Genomic DNA, 19,202 nt, shown 5'->3' on the forward strand with positions numbered 1-19,202 from the left:
AGAATGGAAGTCTTATACCTCCACTAGCCCTACTTAATGCTTTTTCTAACCTTACAAATCAACATCTGTTGTATACATAAACTAACTCCAGAGCATTGCCATCTTCCCCATCTTTAAAACACCAACTTTCATCATGATGCAAAGGCTTGCTTTAAACAGGAGGAGCAAGTCAATTTAAAAAAAAAAACCTTATTCAGTGCTTGAGAAGCCAATAATGTCGTAGCCTTTTTGAAAGCCATACTTCAACTAACTTCAACCAAAAAGAAAAAAAAAGAAAAAAATCACATGACATAGATAATTAGAGTGTTTAATTGCTGCAGTCCTTAGATGCACACAGAGTGGCTGTTCTTTTTATCACAGTTTTGCCAGGAAACTAAACAGGTTTCCATACATTTTTAGCCAAACCCACTACAAGATCATTTATTTACAAAGCAAAAACAAAGTTAAAAACTCACCTACACCATCCTAGTTTAAGCTAAAGGAAACTGTAATATCAACTGGAAGCAACATCTCCCATCCTGTAAAGAAGAGTTAATATACAGAGAAGTCTCCATAAGTCCGTTCTAATTCATCTCAAGATTGGTTCCATAGGCCCCTGATGTTAATCAGAAGTTTCCAAATGATTCAGCACTACCTGAATCACAGATTTATTTTAATTCAAGAGTACACTGTCAATTCTTTGCATCCCCAGCATAACTTCTTCATCCAGAGATACTGAAACAAATATTTACAAGGAAGGCAACTGTTACACAAACTCTACACAAATAGGAAAAGCCAAGGAAAATATACCTACTATAGTAAAGGTTAACAGAGAATTATCAAGAATTGATGCTAAATACTTTATATCAAAAGTCCTTTGAAATACACTGTCCAATACAGAAGTAAGTAAGAAAATATTAGTACCAGTGGTTTCCAAAACTTCTGCTCTCTGAAATTTTATCCAGTTGCAACCCCTAAACAGGACAATAACGAAGTGAGCAAGCTCTCAATATTAAGCTTTTCTGTATTTTTTTTTTAAACAAAAAGCCTAATTTCAGCTTTCTACAGTAACAAATGCTTTAGAGGAGTTCTCACTTGCTGAGTGTCTGGTAAGGTTCAAGACATTCCAGTACATTTTTGGTCCCATATGTGAAGGCTTTAGATCAGCAGGTTAATTAATTTGTGTCTTGCATATTAATCCTCCCTCTTTCAGACTAAGGGAAGAACAGAAAACTCTCAGTAGTAAACACTGCAATGCTCTTTTGTAAAGTCTCTCCACCTGGATATATAAGTGGAAAGGGAGAATTATGTTTCACCATTCCTCAGCACTACATAGAAATTCATCTCCCACACAAGTCCTTCCCAAAAATCATACTTACTGTGGGGGTGAAGATGAAAGCTGCATACTTGCTAATGTTCCCAAAAGAACCAAAATGGGACAATGTGCAGCAGGAATCTTTTAAATTTGGACAAGATTGGATATCAAAACCACCAAAACCTTAAAGGCTCAGCTCCTGTGCAGACCTAGATGGTGCCTAGTGAAAGCCTTACCTATGGAGATGATGACAACAAGCAAGGCAGGGATCTGGAGCTCGTGCCATCCCCCAGCATCACTGCTGGCAACCCGACTGAAGAACAATTACACGTCCTTCAAAAGGAAAGCAAATCAGAAGGCTGGCAATTTTCCCCCAGTGACTTTCTTTTATACATATACCTAACATTTAAAAGGCGATAAGAATTCCCCAATCCTGTAAGCAATACCATCCACTGCAATGAGGATGGATCAACAGCACAGCAAAGGAAGTCTCTACAGTCTTCAGAGATGTGAATTCTTCCAGTGAAAACCAAAAATTATGAAAGGTCTAAGTATAAAGATTCCAAACTTAAAATCAGTTTAAACCTTAGAAAGAAGATGCATCCTCCATTCTACTTAATGTTTTAAACTGTCTTATTGGGTTAGGGAAAAGATGAAGTGGGTGAGAACACGACCTTTATAGCCTATAAGACTACCAAAGAGGTTCACCTTGCAGGATCAGGGGAGCACAGCAATGCTAAACTAAGCTGCACAGAAACAACTTCCCTTTTGTTTCATTTGACCTAACATTGCCCTTTAGCTTTTAGGTGTATTTAATCCCAAAACTCAAGAAAAAAAAAAAAAAAAAAAAAACCAACTTTGGAAACTTTCTAATATTCCTTTCTGGCACTAGGGAATAAAAAAGTAAGAAGTTTCTTAAACAGTTCTAAATGGACAAAATAATCAACCGTTTACTGTTTTAAATGAACAAACCAGGTTTTTCTTCAGTTCTAACAAACTAGTCAGTCTTTCTTATTTCCAGTTCCCCTGGATCATGCAGGCTACCTTTTGACAGGTTTCACACATTTCTAATTACACTGTGGATTTAAAACTAAAGCTTGGAGGTCCTAGTAAAACTGTCTCATGAAATTATTTTTGTCTTATGTCCAAACCTGAGGGAACTGTGGGCAAAAGTGTGTGTAAGGTCTCAGAGCACAAGAGGAGGGAGGTTTGTTTACAGGTTAAAAGAGCCCAGAACAGGCATGTCTTCCACAGTGATCTTTGTATTTAAAAGAACACCAGGAGATTAAATCTCCCCATCTCCTAAAACTGTGGGTGGAGTGGTTTTTTGTTTTGGTTAGACTTGGTGGGGTTTTGTTGTTCGATTTGTTTGCTTTGTTTGTTTTGGTGGAGTATTCTGTTTGGGGTTATTTGTTTGTTTTTAATCCTTTTAGGCTCCTTTATGTCATTTCCTCCAAACCTACTGAAGATTTTAAGAAATAAAGGGAATTCAAGGACAGATGATGAAAGTGATTAGAGGCTTAGAAAGACACACATATGAGGAGGGATTATTAAAGTCTGCCTTGCCTATAGACAAGATCAATGGGAAGGATCATAAGAGAGACACAGAAAATGAGAAGAGACATTCCACAGAATGCTTTTTCATCAGCAGAAAGGAAGTGAATTTCTGGGCTTTTTTTTTAGTGTAAGCCTTTTATATGCGTGATCACGTAAGAATTAAATAATCCAAAAAAAACCACTGATTTTGCTGCTAGTATCACTAAGACTGAAAGAACAAGAAGCTTGAAATTAGTTTCTCTATTCATTAATAAACAAACCACACCTGTTCCAGGTAAGGTTTGTGTGTTTGTTTCAGATAAAGGAAGGCTTCTTACAATTCTGTTTTCCACTAATAAAAAGAAAGTTCTGAATAAGCTCCAATGTGCAAGAAATCAATTGGGACTTCTCAAACGCATCTGGTACTTGCTAAAAGCAAGCAGACTTCTACATAGACTGCTGATGGGTTGCAGTTAAGGAATTTATGTGTTTTAGTTGTACTGGAAAAGGACTTTTCTCCTCCAAAGCCATACATATAAATTTATAGTCCTGATGAAATGCAGAGGGTTCTTGTTCAGTAATGGGTAAGACATCAAGAGTGAAGAGCAATGTCCTGATCAACAGATTAAAAAAAAAAAAAGAAAAAAGATAGCTTTAACAGACCCTTATAGAGCCTTGAAAGGCAGTCCTGACACAGTGCTCTTGAAGTAAAAGTCAGCACAGTGAGGCACAGGTTAGCATAGCTAGGCCAGTTTGAGCTTCAGGAATGTGAATTATTGCAATTGCATAGACCTCTACATGGACTTACTGATCAAGAAATATAGTGTGGCCAGAATCTGAACACCCTAGTCTTCCACAATTACTTACTGCAAAATCAACTTCCTTAAGAAAGCACTATTACACTTTTTTAAACTATCCTGCCAGTTACATTCCAGCAAGAGAAGTACTTTGTTCAGTACAACTAAAAATGCAACTTCTGTTCCCAAATTGTTCTACTTCATATCATAGGTCCTGATTTTGAATGTTTTTCAAAGATTTGTTTTGAAGCGTTGCAGGAATCAGCTAGAAGTGGATGTTAAGCACAGTGAAGCTGCAGCAACTGGCATTAGCAGAGAAGACAGGAAATGTTTTGCATGGCTGTATTGTCCATGGATTTCACCTACACCACCGGAGCGATCTGCAGTAATCCAGATTATAGTGACCAGATACTATTGGCAAGGAGAGGCAGGCAAAATCTCCTGGAAGGGCACCCTTCCTAATCTGGAGATGGATGATTTTCCAGAACTAAGGCAACTACATGGCTATAAATCTGTACCCATCACATAAAAGCAGAACTGTAAGGCACTAAATCCATTACACTTCATGTAATAGTGGTTTTACACCCCACTCAGTACTGCTGTGCATGGCATAGCTGGACTCTCTCATGATTCATCCAAGGAAGAGAACATCCAAGAAGAGAGAACAGCCTCTCCTTCAAAATATTTGGCCTTCAGCAGCAGCAGTGACTCTCCTAAGTTAAGAATGATCCAACTATACCTAAATAAAGTATTTCCTCTCGTTCAGCCACTGGGAACATCACACAAAATGTGACATTTGGAGAATTATTAGCAGAACCCACAATATCTTACACTTCAAACGGCCTCAAAGAAGAAGGTATTGAGCAGACCTGTTGCAATACACTGAAGAAGCTTTTTGGCTGCAGCAAAAATATTTAAATCCCCTTGGACTCTACATTTTTAAACTCCGAAGGCTGTATTTACAGTAAACTGTTCCAGCATATCTGCAAACTAAATTTAATGCTGCCTTCCTACAGTATACACAATAGCAATTCTGGAACTGTCATTTTACCTGTCCAATGAAAAGGTGTCACTTTCTCATAAGGAAAATCCTTAGCTGGTCTTGGAAGACGTGCAGTAACCTATAGGCTGGAGAATTCCTTTAACACCCATCACCTAAAAACTGGACTCAGTAGCCTATTTTATACAGACTAGGAGATGCAGCTTCTACTTTAACACCTCTCTTTTCCCCAGACTTTATTAAATGGATCTCACCTTACTTACAACATGTCCTATCCTGCTACCAAATCCAGCTCCAAGGTATTCTTCACACAGCAAGCCTCCCTAGTCTGCTCAGGCTCTTGAGAACCCCACTACCAGCTCTGTATTGTTGTGTCCATGCACTGCATTATTCTTCTCCATCCATGTTCGAGAATGGCAGCTTTAACTTCAGCTGCTCTGATGATTTTTGTTCAGTCTCTAAATAAAAACCAGCATTCTAATTTCTTGCCTTTTTTCTACATAATAGCACCAGTTCTTGCTGCTCCAGTGCGTGACCATTTCTACCCCTATGGCTAAGGCAGTAAGAGAAACATTGAAGTTATCCAAGCAATTTACCCAGGAAAAATTCCAATTTGTCTGGACTAAGCACAAACAGATTTAATACAAGGTCTTACCATCATCTGGAACATACAACATGCTGCTACCATACCTAGCAATTACTTTATAAGTTCTGTGATATTTGACACAACTTGTAAAGCCCAAACCCTGGAGCATCACAATTACATACAACTCTAAACTTGTATAGAGTTGTATTTCCAGCCCTCATGGTCACAGGAAGGGAAGGGACACTAATTCTGATTAAAAGAAATCCAAAATCAGACAGAAGACCAATGCTATTTTTAAATTGCCTTAAACATGAGATTTTTTTTTTAATGTCAATACACAAGTACAATAAACAACACAGCATTAGCCATGATACTTTATACTTTTAAATAAAACAACTAGAGTAGGGAGCAGAGTTTAACCTTTAAATATGCCAAAAATTATGAAGATATGCAACTTTTCTCCGTGGCCACACTTAGGTAGGTAGTGACTATTCTTACAGCAAGACCAATGAAAGAGAAACTAATGAGTTCAACTTTCAACAGAGAAGAACACAGGAAATGCATGACTGTTAACTCAATATGACTAGCATGTGTCATATTCACCTTACAGTGTAGTGTGAAGAGCATTGTAGATTCCAGTAGTAATGCTACAGTGTATAGGGTTACCTATTTTTAAAATATTTCATTATTCTGAAGCAATCTGAATCACACCATCTCCTTTTCATCACTGTGAATTAATGGGCAAGAGGGATGGAGAATACTGCTAATGCGCAGTACTGGAAAATAAAACACCCAAAACCTTCACCCCAGTCACCTCCCAGAAAAGATCTCGCCTCACAAATAGTTGATTCTTACACTTCCAACCATAAAGTTCATTTGTTGTCTGACCCAGGATCTCAGCACAGAAAACAGAATTTCTGCCAATATCCCAAGTCAGCTAGAGCAACCTTGTTTTTCCTTTCCTGCAGTGCATGGGAAGAAAGAGCCACTTTTTACATGTTTTTGAACTGAACACTTAGGCAAGAACTTTAAACTAAAAAGCAAAGTGCCTTCATCAACAGAACACCTACCATAAAAGCTACTAAATACATGAAAGGATCACAGCTTTGCCTACACATGTTTATGTTTATATATATACCATATGAACCAAACACAAAAATAAAGAAAGATGAACTTGCCAGGAGACTACGAAAAACTATTTCATAAAGCCATACATCATGGATATATATTTTATTCTTACTTTATCCCTACAACACACAGGTGCACTTTTTCTGTCAAGTTCCATTCCTGCCACAGCCCTCTTTTAACTTCATAAAAGGAACCATAATAATTCTCTGCTGCCAGATACAATCACCTGCTCCAGAGTTTATTAAACAAACCTTGAGAAACAGAACCAAGCCCCAGTATTCACCACTGTGATCGAGACAGTTTCACGGCATTAAATCATCGGCACTGTTGACTCTGGTGAGTAAGTTCTCTATTACACTTGTATCCCTTTGGTTTCGATTGCGGGGATACCTCGAACATTGGTTTCTATGAAGTCAATATCCAGTTTCATTTCATTTTCTTATACCAAAAAGTGTTCAGAGCATGAACGTGAAAGAATCACATAGGAAAAAACCTTCCCTTTAGATCGTCAGCCTAGGAAACGCGGAGACCTCACGGGGAAAGTGCTGCAGGTTGGCGGCTGCCTGTCAGAGCTCGGCACCCCAATCCCCCAGGCAGCCGAAGCGCCGCCGCCGCCCGGGTCGCCGGCTGTCTCCCGCCTTACCCTCGTCTTGCGGCGCCGGTGCCGCTCCGGGTCCGAGTACGTCCTGTCCACGGCGAGCGCCGTGTCGCTGCCCGGCATGCTTGTGCGTGTGTTTGCGCTGCTGCTGCTGCTGCTCTGCCCGCTGCCCCACGCCGGGCGCGGTGCCGCCCAGGGCCGCCCAAGCACCAGCCCCGCGGCCGCGGGACCGAGCGGGATCGGGATCAGGATCAGGAGCGGGGCCGCCGCCGCGCGGGAGCGCCGGGCACGCCCCGCCCGCAGGGCCCCGCCCGCACCGCGGCCGCCCCGCCGCTCCCCAGCCCGACCGGGCCCTCCGCGCTCCGGGTCCCGCCGCACGGGTCCTGAGGGGGGCCCGGCTGGGGTGTCCCCCTCCTTCGAAAAAGGAAGGACGCCTGCGAGGGGATGAAGGTGGGAGAGAGCTTAGCCAGAGGGACTGGGCCAGAAGTCCCTTCGTTTGTTTAATTTTCAAGGCCGTCCTGTCTGAGGGGACAGCCGGAGCTGGGACACGATGATATCCCAGAAAAATGGCTGAACAGAGGGATGACAGTTCCTCCCGCTGACTGCTGCTGGTTTGGGTCCGATCCAGGTCTTGGAGGGAGTTACCATCAAGCAATCTCGACTTGCCTTAAAACAAACCTAAACCCTGTGGTCACTGTGAAACCTCACAAAGCGCAGCATATTGTGAACCTAAAGGTTCAGAAGTCCAAAGGGGAAAGAAAGGAAGAAACCAGAAGCATTGCGTTGTCAGTTTTGGACAGACTCACTTGTAAGGTTTTGACTTTGGCAGCCTAAGGTACCCTGGACACAACGAACACTGCTGCTTGAAAGCCCTTGATACCTATAAGCTTTCACAATAAAATTGTATCAACATTCTGTCAAACCAACTAAATAATCAGAGCTTGAATTTTCCAAAGTGTTCGGTAGAGCAGCACAGCAACCAATTCAGCCCCATTTTCTGCATATTACCTATGTGAGATAAATCCTTCAATATCCTGGCACAGGGGAGCTTCAAACCATACTTCTGAATGCTCAAGGAAAACTTGTTTTCCTGGGCATGTGTATGCCAATGCACTTAAATTCCTAAGAGTTGAGTGGAGCTTCTGACTGATCTTCACATTCCTCTTCAGATTTTCTATGCTGAGGAATGCATTTAAGTGACACTTAACACATTTTAACCCACTGAAAAGTGCAAGTAAAATACTGTTTTATAATCAGTAAGTAGTAGAGGAAATGTATTTCTTTTCCTTTCTGAAATAAACAGACTTGTTGAGTTACCACTGCTAATTATTACACAAGTAAATATGGAGTTCCTTCAGGCCAGCTCTTGCAGGAGTAGCAGGACTTCACCTTTTAGGTAGAGTTGCTCTCATGCTCATGCACAACTCACACTGCTTTTTTTCTCTAGATGGAGATAGCAACAGTCCCAAGGCATGTGGGTATATAAACATACTTAAATATCAACATAGTTAACTACCCTAGGAGGACCTTGCAGCTTTAAGAAAATGTTTCCCTGTTGCCATTTGTTTGTTTTATTGGAATCATATGTTCCAACATAACAGTACTGTCAGAGGTTAATTATCTGACATGAGGACCTTGATAGTGTTTTAAAGTAATGAGGTCTTCATAAATAAAAGACCTGGAATTCTAAAATAAAAAGAAATACTACAAGACCTCACCTTCTTGGCAGGTGTTTCATCTTCAACTCTAACACCAGTTTTAACAAAGTTATCCCAAAGTAAACAATGAGTGGGTTTACTAAAGGAAGCACTATTTTCCTAATGCAGTATTCAAAGTACCAAACTAACACTAGATACTGCACACAGATGGTGACTTGCCACCCTTCCTATACTTCCTATGAAGCTGAATGAGTTAGCTGAAGTTAAAAGGCTGCTGGGAAAAAAGCAGAAATAGAAACTTTTTTCAGTCCTTCAGCTCAGACATGAACATTAATTCATGTGCCAGAGAGTGAGGAACTCCGGAGGTAAATTGAGTAAAAAATTAAATAGGCAAATTTTGTGGGGCTTGGGGTTTTCACTGAAGAAATAATTGCATATTTCCAAACAGGAATGTGTGGTTTTCAGCACCTAGGATGAAACACCCTTATTTCCTCAGAAACTTTCAGGGTTTTTTTAAAGTCTTGCCAGATGTAGTTGATCAAAGCATAGAAAGGGTAAGCAGTTGGAATAGGGACACATAAAATACTGCAACTGCTTGATGTTTTAGTAATAGAAGGCTTATTATAAATCATACTTTATTCAAAAGTTTAAGAGTTTTATTTACATATCAGCCTTATTTAAATAGTAGCAGCAGACTAGCCACAAAATGGTGAAACTTCTCTTGAAGATAAAAAGAGGCAGGAATATGCAATATATATTTAGAGGTAGTATCAACATGCAGAGTACTATATTTACAAAGAAAGCTCTGTCCTGATGTAGCCTCTAAGAAGAGAACATAGTATAGCTGGTTTGTAAGACCCCAGGGTTGCATTAGTCACACCTTCCAAGCAAGCCTGTGGATCTGTTGCTTGGGCACTGCTCTCAGTGGTGCATACCAGAAACAGCAGCTCCCAGCTCCTGTGCCAACAGTGAAAGCCCTGGCACTGGCAGCTCCTGGAGGAGCTGTGACCACAGGACAGCAAGCCAATCCATTGGGAACAACTGCTGCACACAGCAGCAAGGTATAGTGGAGGACAAACAGCTGCTTGGGTGGAGACACCTGTCCCATGGGTCAGGAGAGTCCTTCCACACAAGCTGAATTAGGAGCCACTGTAATTCATTGTAATTTTGACAGTGTCTGCAGGTGCAGACATCTAAAGAAATGGTTCTTTTCATATGTTGGACTTAAATCATCTGTGTCTTCAGAATTTATGTCAAACTGTGGTGCAATGCAATTCTCTGACCAAAGGCTGCTCTTTTCCCCCCTTTATCTTTCCTTCTCACACGTGGGCCTCTAGGTCCTTCCTGAGCTGGAGCAGGTTCTTTTCCTATGGCACATTTGCAGAATGCATTTCATATGGCTTGGCTGAACAAAGACCACCTGCCCTCCTCTTGCACACACAGCTGGTTTGTACAGCTCTCCTTCCTCACTCCAAAACAGAGACGTGACACCCTGAACATGGCAGAATACTGCACAGCACAGTACTACTGAGAGCTTCACTGGGTACTTCTCTCACTCTCATTTTCAAAAGCCCACAGAGTTTAAATAAGTGTTCTTCCCACACACTGCACCTGCTCTCTACTAAACCTTAACTCCACTAAAGCAAATTCTTCCAGATAGCAGCAAGAGCATGAGCTGGACTCACAGTGACTTAGATAGAAACGGTAGTCCAGTTTCATTCTCTTATCCTTTGTTCTTCTCTGAAAGCATTTTAAACACTAATTTCTATTGCTTAAATTAATGATAAAATGGCAAATCATTCCAGCTGTCCATTTTGCCAATTTTAAAGTTCAAATGCCTCAAAATCCCTCACTGAGTGCCCAGCAGTCAGTGCCCATTCTTTTCCAGTCCTTCCCCTCAGTTCAGCATGCTGGCTTGATCCACAATGCTTAACTCTTGGTATTTACATTTTGCCTACCTTATTAAAGTGACCTTTTAAAGAGTGATGCCTATTAGGAGCAGAAGGTCTAGTAAAGACTTATGATCACTGTACAAGAGTATTCACTACTGTATTTGGTTTTCAGAGGGACAGACATCAATACTGCAGTTGCCTGTATTGCCATGTTTTAGGAAATTGAAATCTCTGGAGGTGCAGCAGAGGCACTGACCAAAGGAGACCTATCAGCTGGAGCCTGAGCTTTCCCAAGATGGTTCCCGTCTCACTCTTCTCTTCAGAGACTGCATCTTTGCCATCCATTTTTTGCCCCATGACTATGTGTAATGCTTGCACAGCAGACATACCACTCCCACCTACAACCTATAAATTTTCCATGCTGACTTATGCATAGGCCATGGTGGGACCAGAAGTGCCAGTGCACTTTTGGGATTGCCTAACAAAACCCAACTCCCACACAATACAATCCCCTAGATGGTGTCACGCACACATACTGGGAAGTAACAAAAAAGACCCTTTTTGGGACCTTTATAGAGGTGGAAAACATGGAAATTCTTTCATTTGGAGGCTGGCTCAAGGTTTGGTCCCATTCTCTTTCCAGTTTTATCATGAATTTGAGTCTTGGCAATTTACTTTTATTCTTTGGACTTCTACTACCCTATTTGCAAAAGGGGAAGCATGGCACACCTTTCTCGTGTGGAGAACCTTGAACTCCAGAATTTAAAGTGCTATTATTGAATGTTGTGTTCTAATGTTCATGGGGAGAAATTAAATATCTGATGTCAAAGGTATGTTGGCAGAGGTACAATCAGGAAGAAGACAAAGATCCCTTTTCCCACAATGGTAACATCTGTACTCTAAACAGGATACTGGGACTTCTTTTGAGAGACTTTTTAACTTGTCCTCCAAATCTTTTTCCAAAAGCTTTCATCAGCCAGCCTCCAGGGAAAGGGTCTACGTGAAAAGAGACTGTTAGTCATTTCCAAGTCTGAGGTCAAGTGGGATAGTGCTGAGTGGCATTGGTCTTGCAGTTAGCCCTGAGTGCACTGTCACAGTTCCCAGTTCCTCTGCCAAAGCATGAGCCTTTCACACTCACAGCAAAGGAGATACTCTGCTGGTTTGTACCCAGCACAAACTACCATGGGATCACACTAAGACTTGCAGATTGTATTGCCAAGCTCTGACAAGCGTTCAGAAGATGTTGATAAACTTTCAGATATCAAAATAAAATTTTAAATTAACCCCTCTCTTCCTGACTAAGAAATGTCCTCTTCTGATTAAGAAATGTTTTATCTGCTATCACAATAGTCCCAAATGTTTTATCTGCTTTTACAATAGAATAGCTCTGGAAACTTTGTGAGTATACATTTTCTACACAGCAAGAAACTGCAAAACAAAGACTTTCATATATTAGTGAGATGCACTTATAGGGAGCGAAGTATAGAGAAGCAAGTAAAAAATTCCAGTTCAGGGTAACAGAAGTTCTCCTTCTTTTTCCTTTTCCCTGCATACTATTGTGTGTCCCTTGCTGTGTGATGAAAGGCAATTTCCAGGCCTTTCCTCATTCTCATACAACCTAGGAAAATTCAGCTACATAATTCCTCACTGCTGCTGCTGAGTGACAGCGATAGTGCAAACAGTACCTACTAGATGGTGGCAGTGTTTTGCATTTCAAATGCTGTGAGTAAGAGCCACCTTTGTAGCAGACTGAAATGCCAACTGTTCTGTATACCCAAAACTCGCCTGGAGCCCAGCTATTTACATTAAAGATAGTCCATATTGCAGAGGCAAGTAGAGAATTCTCCCTCTAGCAACATGAATGGTTGCTGCTCATCAGCTTACAAATTTTCTTCTGCCTCATAGTATGTGATTTGTGGCTGCCTGAGAATGAATGTATGCAGCCTCTTAGTCCCAAATCAGCCACTTTGACATTGTCACAAGGCATGCAGGACGAACAGCTGCAGCCTGCTGGCACATAAAGGTGTACCCCCTTCCAAAACACAAATATGAACTTGCATCCAAACCACTCACACTGTTGCCAGAAGACAACCAGTCTGAATCTCCTATTACTTCATATTCTTGTGGTTATATCAGGGCAACGTTTTATCTCAAATTAAAACAAGCACACTAGACATAGCCCACGAGCACAGGAATTGCTCTTGGAATGTGCCATCCCTAACCCACTCTGTGAGCAGCAGCGCCTGCAGTCCCCCTGAGGTGGCATGTAGCTGGGTAGGTGACATCTGAGCTCCTAAAGGCTCTGTAAGTTAATACACTGCAGCTTTCACTCTACTGCTCTACGGCCATAGCTGCACAGAATCCCTGCTCAGTTTGTGGCTGAGGGCTGCACAGAGATAGCAGACAGTGCTGGATAGGAACCTGTCAATTTTTATTCATCTATGAGGTACATTGCATGGTGGTGGCTCTGTATAAGTCATGTCATGCTAAATGTGTGACATCAATTATTTCCATATCAATCGACAAAGTCAGATGCAGAATTAGGACTCACTTGCCAGTCAACCAGAAAAACACAGATGGGTTATGAGAGGACAGAAAAATTAATGATTATACATGTAAGCCTACACCTTGTCCTGATGAGAGTTGTTGCAACATAGCCCTTTGAGTTTTATTACAGTGACTCTATCTACAGAGATGCAAGCTACAAGGACATGAAGTTCAAATTCCCTCACGAATGTAAAAGATGATCACCTACAATTCATCTAACTGAGGAAATTTTCCAAGCACCTGATTTTAACAACAAATATTTTAAAGGCAAGAAATTGCAAACAAAAAAACTCCAGAGCATAGCATAGATATTTCTATTATGCTAGATACATGAGTATCAGCCATTTTTTTAAGTATCTAGCAACACACTCCCTTTACATATCTAAATACAGTAACATGTCAAGAAGCCACTTCTGGGTCATTACTATAAAACTTTAAACAAATAAATGTGTTTTTAAAACAATATTCATAATGATTCTTTGGGGCTTTTAAAATCATGATTTAGTAAGGTATTATTCATTACAAAATTTGGGAGACAGTCTTTGACAAACTGAAGTCTTCTGCTTTATTCTTATACAACCAATGAATTATATGAGATATCACACAGTACCATTGTCTTATCCTTGGGACCTGAGCTGAGCAAGAATATATAAGCAGCAGCTTATTCTGCAATATTTTTGGAAGCTGTATTGACACAGTAGAGTCCTAGTATTTTAGGGGGAGTTCCCCCTGAACTTCCATTACTGGAAAACATTACAGCATGAGATCACTAGAGAACTGAACAGAAAAGACACAACATCTCCCAATAAAAATTCCTATTCTGCTATGTAGCAATGCAATTTTCTGAAACAAAATTATTGCCTTTATGCCCAGCATAACTGTAACCAATCTTTTCTTACTAGAATTATATGTATGGAGGGTAGGATTTCTTTTTATTTACCAATACAGCTATGTCTACGAAGCATTTATACATAAATCAATCCTAAGCCAACAGAAGGAGAGAGAACCTCAATGTCCACAGACATCCGACAGGACACAAGACACCCCGCAGCAGACAGGCTGCTCTGGGGCTGGAATAAACTGAAATCCTCTTCCCTTTCAGTGCCCACCAATATATTCTTCATCAGCTGGCCTCAAATGTCACTGAAAAATGAAGCTGCCTCTCTTCTTGCCTTTAAAAAAAAAACCCAACAAAACCAGTTTTGGCAGCTGGGTTGGGTTGGTCTGATAGTGAGGGTTGCAAAGTAGTTGCCTCTGCTTCAGCCACGAGTAGCTCCCCACTTCTGATTTGTAACCATCTCAGGCTCACAATTTTACAGATAACAGAATTTTCAAGCCCAGACAGTATAAAGGCATGATGTTATCAACAAGAATCTCACAGACAAACGCTTAAATATCAAAAGAGAGGAAAAAACTGTTATAGTCATAGGCCTACCAGTGTTCTTTTACAAGGTTCCCTTAAATTTATTTGTGTTTGTGTGTTTATGTCTCACACATATACACAACCTTATCAATAACTTTAAGTATTGTAAAGGGAGAAATTTCATATTCCAGCTTGTTCATTGTGCTAATACAGATTACATCACGTAGGTTTTGAAACACTTGTGAATTAGGAGTCTCAGAAGAAAGTATTGGTGCAATATATAAACTAATAGCAGTATAAAGACTATAAAAGCAACAAGGCATATATCAATAGTAATTAAGATTTCTAGGGCGTAGGTACACAAAAGTTACAACAAAGTAGCACAGCCAAGAAAAAGTCCTATTATATAAGTTAAGACAAAAGAAAAAAGCGGTATCACATGGGACCTGACAGATTCTACTTTGCAAGTCTGACCCTTACTAATTCCAATGATTTTCAGCATTTCAATCATAGAGGTCTGATACAACCACAAAACAACAGACTGTATTCTTCATTTACACTCACCAGAATCTGGCATTTCTTACAATGAAAGGTTGTCTTTTTTTCTAAACAGTTCATTTTCTCACATCATCTTCCTTTGAGATATCAGATCATAAACCTTATCCAGTTTGAAAACTAACAGGAAAATATTAGTAAAAATTATTTTTCATTTCTACCACAAGTTTTCACAAAATAACCTACCATTTTCAGCAGTTCTGTTTCATTACACTGAACCTCTAGGCATGGCTCGAGGACTTGCTTGAGCTGAAAGTCTCAGGTTCTGCCTTAGCTGGTGAGCAAAGCCATGCTGGTCACACACCTGCAGCCCTGCCGAATGCACAGCCAGCACCAGCCAGCAGGTACAAAAGGGTGCTCTCCACACACGCCCCTTTCCGAGGTGAAGGATGATCCCAGTCCCAGGTGGGGCCTCCCCAGCACAGCCACCAGCTGACATCAGTGTCCTCGGATTTATGGGCATGGGAAGCTATCCAAGGCCTCAGGGCCATAAAAAGAAATGGCTGGTTGGTGATATCAGTGTGGAAGCAGCCAATGCAAGCTGTCCACAGGCAGTAACTTGGGCAGAGGAGTATTCAGACTATGTACTTAAGCTGCAACAAAAACCACTGACTGCTTGGATGACACAGCTTCAGTTAGTATGTAGAACTGATGGCTAGTAGCCTGTAATGCTACACATGTGTGTATTATCAGGGCAGAGAGGTGTACCCTTAACGCCTGTGTTTAGTCTAGAATCTTATCCTTTAAAGCTGGCTTGTAATTTAGATTCAATAACAGTGAGCTGCTCTGAGAGCTGGTGCAGGTGAGAGCTATTTCTGTCAAAACAAAATAAATTATTACATTGCGAAAATACATATGTCTGAGTTTTATTAGCTCCCTCATCTTCTACTGGCACATCTACTCAAGCTGTGGTGTTGACTCACGAAAGTGGGCAGGGAATCATGCTTGGGGGCAGAAGGCAGAACACAGAAGACATCAGAAGTAAAAAAAAGTTAATCATGTATTGTATTTTTAGCTGACAAAGATTTAATTGTGTACATAGGGTACATGCGTATCCAAAGACTCTTAATGTAAAAGACATGGAGTCAAATCTTAAGTCAGCCTATTACTTATGAAAATTTGTAAAATCATGGGCATCCCAAAATGAACTATTTAACCTTTAAAATGAACTATTTTCCTTTTTTTTTTTTCCCTAATAGAACTTCAATAACAGCTTGAATTAGTTAGGCTTTGGAAAAATAACAAGCAGCTTCATCCAAGCAAAAACCTAGCAGAAAGCTTCAGTATGAATTTTCTGGTAGAGCTGAGATCAGCAGTTATATCTGAATATCATAATACCAGCTGCTGAAACTAAGATGAGGGAAAGATGAAAACTAGCAGAACTGCTTGAAGGACCAAAAATGCAAATGTGGCATTAGAACATCTGTGGAGATAAAGCACCATACATAAACAATCATCTGGTTTTCAAGAAAAGAGAAAAAAAAAATTCTATATAACTAAATAGCTGACCCAGCAGAAATATGCTCATCTTCTCCAAGAATGAGTCATCTCCAGGAGATGTTGCACTAAATCTCTACAAACTTTTCTCTTTGATACTGGTAACTTTGCTACTCCTAAATTTCCTTTAGTTATCTGAACTTCATATGGTCAGTCTCCAGAACTAGAATGTATTTATTTTTATAAGGCATCCAATAGTATGAAATGAGGGTGCATGTATACACAACTCAGCTTCACTGATAGAGAAAAGAAGCAGATAAATTAAACTAAATCAGCAGGGAATCCTTGTATTCCTCTGTAGTGAATGGGGACAGCAGCAAATAAACATTAACAAGTTAAACAATGTCCCTAAGCATTTAAATAGCTTGAAGTGAATAATCTTCTTAAGATGAGAATAAAAACAAACAAATGTTCAGCAACTCTCAGCATGACATCTTCAGCCATCTATCAAAATCATACAGGAATTTAAAACCAGAAGAGATTAACTGACCCCAGTTCATCAGGTTTTGTCCCCAGAAGGTGTGTTCTGTATTTACAGACAGCTTTTTACGTCCTCTTTGCATGCACAGAGATGAACTTTCTGCAGCTTGTTTGCATTGTGACAAACGTTTTTTTGACATGATTCCCCCAGAACCTCTTGTCATAACCCTGCTGACCCTGTTGTCAGAGCGTGGTGGTAATAACGACAAGGTCACAGGTGCCATCCCCACATGAGCCATCCACTTAAGGGCTGGACAAGATGAGCCCTGTGGCTCCCTTCCAACTCAGAACATTCTGTGATTTTGTTTCCTTTTGTAACTTCTAGACCTGCACGCATACAAACATTGTGTCATCAAATACATGCACACCAGCATCTCCCACTCTCCTAGTTTCCCAATGTTCCTCAGCAGTTGTGAATGACACTTCAGCAAACAAATCCCTTCATGCCTGTCATCAACATCCTCATACTGTCCTGCAGAATCAGAAAGAAGAATAACACTAGACAGAAAACTTGGAGGTTAAAAATATACTGCTCAAGCTCCCTTCTCTTTGTTCATTAGATATTCTGCATACATGCATATGTATAAACACACATTATTAATTTATGCCTCCCGAGTGCTTACAGCATTTCATAGGTAGAGTGAGCAGTTTACATGTGGCAGTGCACGGTGGGCAGGGGGAACACCTACATCATGCAGCCCTCACTTCAGTCTTCCAAAAGTCTGAGCAGTTGTTGGCTGGGTACTCTGCTGGATGGACAGTAAAACAGGGCAGTGGGAAGAAAGCAAAGAGTTCCTTTGAGAAAGGATGTACCAATCTTGGTACATTTCTACCCCAAAAGGAAAAAAGTAAGTGGACTCATTCTGCTTGTTACAGGTTGATTGGAGAGGGTTTTGAGCTGATTTTTAGTAATCAATTATTGCAAAAGATTTTAAAAATGTGATGGAGCTGTGATAAACCTTTAGATTTTTGTGAACATTATCAATTTTCAACAACTAAGGACCCTTTCAAATTACTTCTGGTATGGCAAATGGGTTTTAATTCCATAAATTGTGGGCAGGCACTAAAGCAAGGAAAAAAGAGTGGTAATTGGAATGAGTAAGTGCTTCTAATGCTCTGCAGAACCATTCAAAGCAGTCACAGCTTTGAATATGGCTCTAGTTTACTACAGTCCTGCTGCAGATGTGCATTAAAATCCCGTTTTCATCCATGAGTGAATTTGAAATGCTTTTCACTACAAGTTCTGTGGCACTTGGATACTTCTGAATGTTAGATATGGAGCTCTCAGTTACATTTACTTGTGTGCATCAAGCTAGAATTTATATACATAAGTTATATGTGTACACATAAACACACCAATACATTTACAGATAGCTACATACAAAATAAAGAATATGCAATAGCATCACTTATTGAATCAGAAATATGAAGTCTTGCAGTTTTAAGACTTCACAGATTATATGTTTAACTGGGCTGCAAGCTAGCAGGAGCACTTCTATCAGAACAGTGTCTCAGGAGGAGGGAAGAAATACATAATTTGTTCTAGCTGGCTTTCCCTAATTCCATTTAGTAGGATTTAATTGAATAAGTGCAGAAAATCTTCCTAAGGTTTATATCCATGACGACAGTTTGTTCCCTGTAAGAAATTTCAGAAATATGTCTCTAGGTTTCTGTATGTATGTTATCTTCCTGATTTAAATTTAACAATAGTAATTAAACTGATTTTGATCATCTAGATTTGATCAGCATATAGTGCTGCTGCTTTGACAAGTGGTGATTTCTACCCCTGACACATCAAAATTGAGTTAGATCTTTTAGATCATGCTGTCAGTACTGCTAAGCATCAGTCTCTGAAGCAGCTAAGGCAGAACTTACTGCATAGGTGAGATACCTGCTGCAATGGATACTCAGGACTAATTTTTTGGACTTCAAATTTCATGCAGACTTGCAAAGATGCTGATGAATTAATGCAAGTATTGAATAACAGAATGGCAAAGATTGGATGGGACCACTGGAAGTCATCCAGTCCATCCTCCCTGTTCAACCAGGGTCTGCTAGAGCACATTACTCATGATTGTATTGAAATGGCTTCTGAATATCTCCAGTGAGGGAGACTCCACAGCCTATGTGGGCAGCCTGCTCCCGTGCCCACTCACATGCATAGTGAAGAAGTTCTTCCTCATGTTCAGGTGGGATTTCCTGTGCATCAGTTTCTGCCCATTGCCTCTTGTCCTATTGTTTGGCACACTGAGAAGAGTCTGGCTCCATCCT

General features: G+C 40.4%; 1 protein-coding gene across 2 annotated transcripts in view; it reads right to left on the reverse strand.

Annotated features, from left to right (window-relative positions):
* Positions 1-19,202, reverse strand: part of TMCC3 (transmembrane and coiled-coil domain family 3) — a 133,077-nt gene that overhangs the window by 37,764 nt on the left and 76,111 nt on the right. The window contains exon 1 of one of the 2 annotated variants that reach the window (XM_036401314.1): positions 6,985-7,134. The exons of the other annotated variant lie outside the window; for it this stretch is intronic. Coding sequence (XP_036257207.1) covers positions 6,985-7,062 — 78 coding nt within the window. The 5' untranslated portion in view covers positions 7,063-7,134. Of the gene's footprint in view, positions 1-6,984; positions 7,135-19,202 lie in introns of those variants that run through there. 2 annotated transcript variants of the gene reach the window in all.

The sequence above is a fragment of the Molothrus ater genome, chromosome 5 (genome assembly GCF_012460135.2).
Source record: "Molothrus ater isolate BHLD 08-10-18 breed brown headed cowbird chromosome 5, BPBGC_Mater_1.1, whole genome shotgun sequence".
In the NCBI taxonomy this organism is placed as follows: domain Eukaryota; kingdom Metazoa; phylum Chordata; class Aves; order Passeriformes; family Icteridae; genus Molothrus; species Molothrus ater.